Source organism: Triticum aestivum, chromosome 2B (genome assembly GCF_018294505.1).
Source record: "Triticum aestivum cultivar Chinese Spring chromosome 2B, IWGSC CS RefSeq v2.1, whole genome shotgun sequence".
NCBI classification, from domain to species: domain Eukaryota; kingdom Viridiplantae; phylum Streptophyta; class Magnoliopsida; order Poales; family Poaceae; genus Triticum; species Triticum aestivum.
In genome coordinates this window covers 482765428-482769207 of record NC_057798.1, presented here as the reverse complement: position 1 = coordinate 482769207, position 3780 = coordinate 482765428, and the positions used below count along the sequence as shown (strand labels likewise).

General features: G+C 49.7%; 1 protein-coding gene across 1 annotated transcript; it reads left to right on the top strand.

The window, feature by feature from the left end:
• LOC123045572 (uncharacterized) lies at nt 1-787 on the top strand (the record flags this gene model as incomplete). Its single annotated transcript, XM_044468681.1, is given in 2 exon segments — nt 1-338; nt 424-787. Coding segments are annotated over 2 exon segments (408 nt in total). The 3' UTR covers nt 629-787.
• Nucleotides 788-3780: the final 2993 nt, after the last annotated feature.

Sequence of the window (3780 nt, the reverse complement as noted above, 5' to 3'; positions counted from 1 at the left end):
AGAAAAACCTGGGCCACTGATCGGCAATCGAGAACCTTCCCCCTTCGGCGCCTAATCTGCTGCACTGCACTGCGGACTACACCGGCCCATAGAACTCCTGCAAACCCATCAGCATCACCCGTGCTCTGCAAAGGAATGGCGAGCCCAATGGTGGCAACCCCAATCCGCCTCAGCAGCCTCAGATACGCCCCTCCTTCCCCAGCACCCAGAGGACGGTTCGTGGCGGCGAGGGTGAGGGCGTCGGCGGAGGCGATGGCGACGGAGAAGCTCGGCGTCAGGGTGGAGCGCAACCCGGCCGAGTCCCGCCTCTCCGAGCTCGGCGTCCGCCAGTGGCCCAAGTAAGCCCCGCCCAATCTCTTCCGCTTAGTAGATCTTTCTTATCGGTTCATCGATGGTGATGCGGTGGCGCCTGCGTGCTTGTAGGTGGGGGTGCGATAAGAGCAAGTTCCCGTGGACCTACTCGGCCAAGGAGACGTGCTACCTGCTGCAGGGGAAGGTGAAGGTGTACCCGGACGGTGAGGAGGGGTTCGTGGAGATCGCGGCGGGGGACCTGGTGGTCTTCCCCAAGGGGATGAGCTGCACCTGGGACGTCACCGAGGCCGTCGACAAGCACTACAAGTTCGAGTAGCCTGCACCTACAGCGCTGCACGCACGGCCGGCCGCTATGCTGCCTGCTGCCGCTACTAGCACTAGACTGAGGTATTTGTAGCCGGATTATGTTGTGCTCGAGTGTCTCTTCTCTTGTGGTGGAATAAAAAGACCAGACTAGTGGATTGTGTTTGTCCAACCTTCTCTGTGGTGTGTTCATGGCCTGGGCTCTGGAAGCAAACTGTGCATCGTCCGTATTTTGTTTCTTAGTAAGTAATTGCCCGTGCGATTGCAACTGGGGTACATAGACATGTCGCTAAAATTTCATTGAGTTCTTTACATAATAACTGTGTTTTAACATTAAAAAGGCTCTTTACCATCTATATCTCCCAATATGCAAAACAATTAGAATTGAGCGAATTGATACATACCATGCCGATTCAATTAGTAAAGCCCATGTCTAATTTCAGAAGCTAATGGTCAAGGAGCTGGCAATTTTGTTTCTGAAAAGAAATGCATTGCATGTAGATCAGGGAAAAACCTTTGTCTAACTCTTCACCTGCTTCTCTCTTACACTTAGCTCTGAAGTCGCCACATCCTTCCTCTAAGGCCCGTGCAGCGCCAAATATTCAGAAACCTGACTGTTATCTGAAAACACGGAATTCACCAAGAGTATTGGCAACGAACAAAACACGGAATTCACCAAGAGTATTGGCAACGAACAAAACACGGAATTCACCAAGAGTATTGGCAACGAACATGATGATAATTTGAAGTATAAAGTATACAAGAATATAACACGCATGTCTCACATAATTTGCAGTTCCCAACTGAGCCGGGGCACAACAAACTAGAATTACCTTTGCACAATGGCACAATACCATACTTCGTGGTAACAACTAACAACCTTATCGTTTTGGCCGAGATATTATAACCACTTTGGATCATTCCCTCTTAACAAAAATGCTAATGATCTTTCTCTGACTATAGTATCCTCACAAATTACTATTTCAGTTTTGCTAAAGAATATCTAGATGTGTCATAAATATTGCACATCTAAGTCCTATGCCATTGATCTTACGTGGAGATTCGTGTGGGTATTTTCTTTTTTCTTTTTCTTTTCCTTTTTATGCTTGATTGAGTCACTTAGATGTGCAATAACCAGGCACATTTATGCTTTAGCAAAACTGAAACTGTATTTTATTTCATATGCACTGAATCAACAGAAAAGATAGTAACCATTTTCTGAATATGTACGCACACAGGACCATCAATTAGATTCAGATATTGTAGTATCCTCACAATAACTATTTTATTTCATATGCAATGAATCAACAGAAAAAAAAAAATAGTCCCATTCAGTGTGTGTATGAGGTGGAGTATGGTTGATGTGGATAGTGTGCATGTCAAGACAAATAAGATAGTGGGGATGAACTATTTAGTTATTATAGATTACATGAATATTTTTACATTGTATAAGCTTTCTCATATAAACTCAGGAGCATTTTGTTGGAACATTTGTATATTTTTAAGTGTTAATTATATGTTTTTAATCATTTGAAACATTTTTTTGACTTACGCAAGCATTGTTACGTCATATAAAGATTTTGCGAAAATATAACAAACATTTTTCCAATGCATGAATATTCTTTTGGATGGTACGAGTTTTATTTTCTAAATTATGTGGACGTTTTTTTACATTGTATAAACATTTTTAAAAATTTTGCAGAACAATTTTTTAAGTGATATCAACATTTTCTAAAAGTTGCACGAACATTATTTTTACACTACATGAACAGTTTTTAAATGTGTGGCGGACACTTTAAAAAATTTAAATAAAATAATCTTGAAATATCTATATATATTGCAAATACAAAAGAAGTGGAATAAGAAGAAAAAAGGAAAGGAAAATAAATGAAAGAAACAGAACGAGCTAACTAACGTTCGTAGCAACGGACCGGTCCAGTAGCGTGCCGTGCAGAGGCGAGGGGACTCTCGCGCTCGCTGAGGGCGAGCTATAGACATGCCCCCATCACTATGTGTTATTGCTGACTGTGCGCCGTACCAGGTCGCTGTGCATCAGTGCCGTCACGCTGTAACACATTGTAAATTTGAAAATCCTAAGTTTTCAGATCGAACAAAAAGTATAACGAATTTGGTGTGCGAAGTCCACAATTGTTGTAAATTTATACGTAGTGGTGCAGCTACCAAAGTATAATCTCGCCTCTCAAACTCACAAGTACAATTCGCGCCGGGCGGTCGGGGCGCCCGCAGACCAGGGGTGTCGGGGCGGGCGCCGGCGGCGCGTGTGGCGGAGGCGCCGAGCGCCCGTCCGGTGCGGAGGGGTGACGTGGTCGTGCCTTCCTTGCTGGCCTCTGAGCCGGTCCTGGTGTCGGATCCCAAGGGTGGGGAGACGCCGGCCGTGGCGCTGAGGGCGGCACGGCGGCGGTGGTGGAGCCGCTTGCGTCCTGGCCTAGGGTTGGCGAGGATGGCGAGGCTGGGCTGGTGGGCTGGGCCTTGGTCCCGGGCCGGTCGGGCCCATCTGTTTCGTGTGCGGCCCAGGGAGGCGGGGTGGAGGCAGAAGCGGTTCGGGCGGGCGCGGACGGCCCAGTGCGGCCCAGGCCCGCCTCTGTCGTGGCTCGGCCACTACTTGAGTGGCTCTGGATTCGCCGGGGCACCACTGACCGTGCTCTAGGGTTTCCAGCCACTCCCGCAGAGGTGCGGCGCTTCGGTCGTGTCGCACGCTCTCTCTCCCCACCTCCCCCCCTCCCCTAGATCGCTCGTTTGCGGAGGTCGTCGCCATGGGATCCAAGGCGGATCGGCGGGCGGACAAGCGGGCGGAGCCGGATCCGGAGGCGGAGCGGAGGCGCGAGCGAGATCTGCGCGAGCAGGCGAAGGTGCGGGCGGCGGAGCGCGCCGGCGAGGAGGGCTGCTGGAGGCCCCCCCTGCCTGGTGGCTCAAAGAGAAAGAGCGCAAGAAGAGGAAGGAGGAATACAAGAAGAAGGGGCTGGAGCTCAAGCGCAAGGAATCGCTCCATCCCCTCGGCGGCGACTGCGTCGGCGACCCTTTCAACAAGCCGAAGATGAAGAAATACAAGCCGGCGATGAAGGCGGCCTCCAAGCCCTCCTCCTCCAAGGGTACGGCGGCGGGGCCAATCCCCGTCGAGGAGTCGGCGGGGCTGGAATGCTTCAG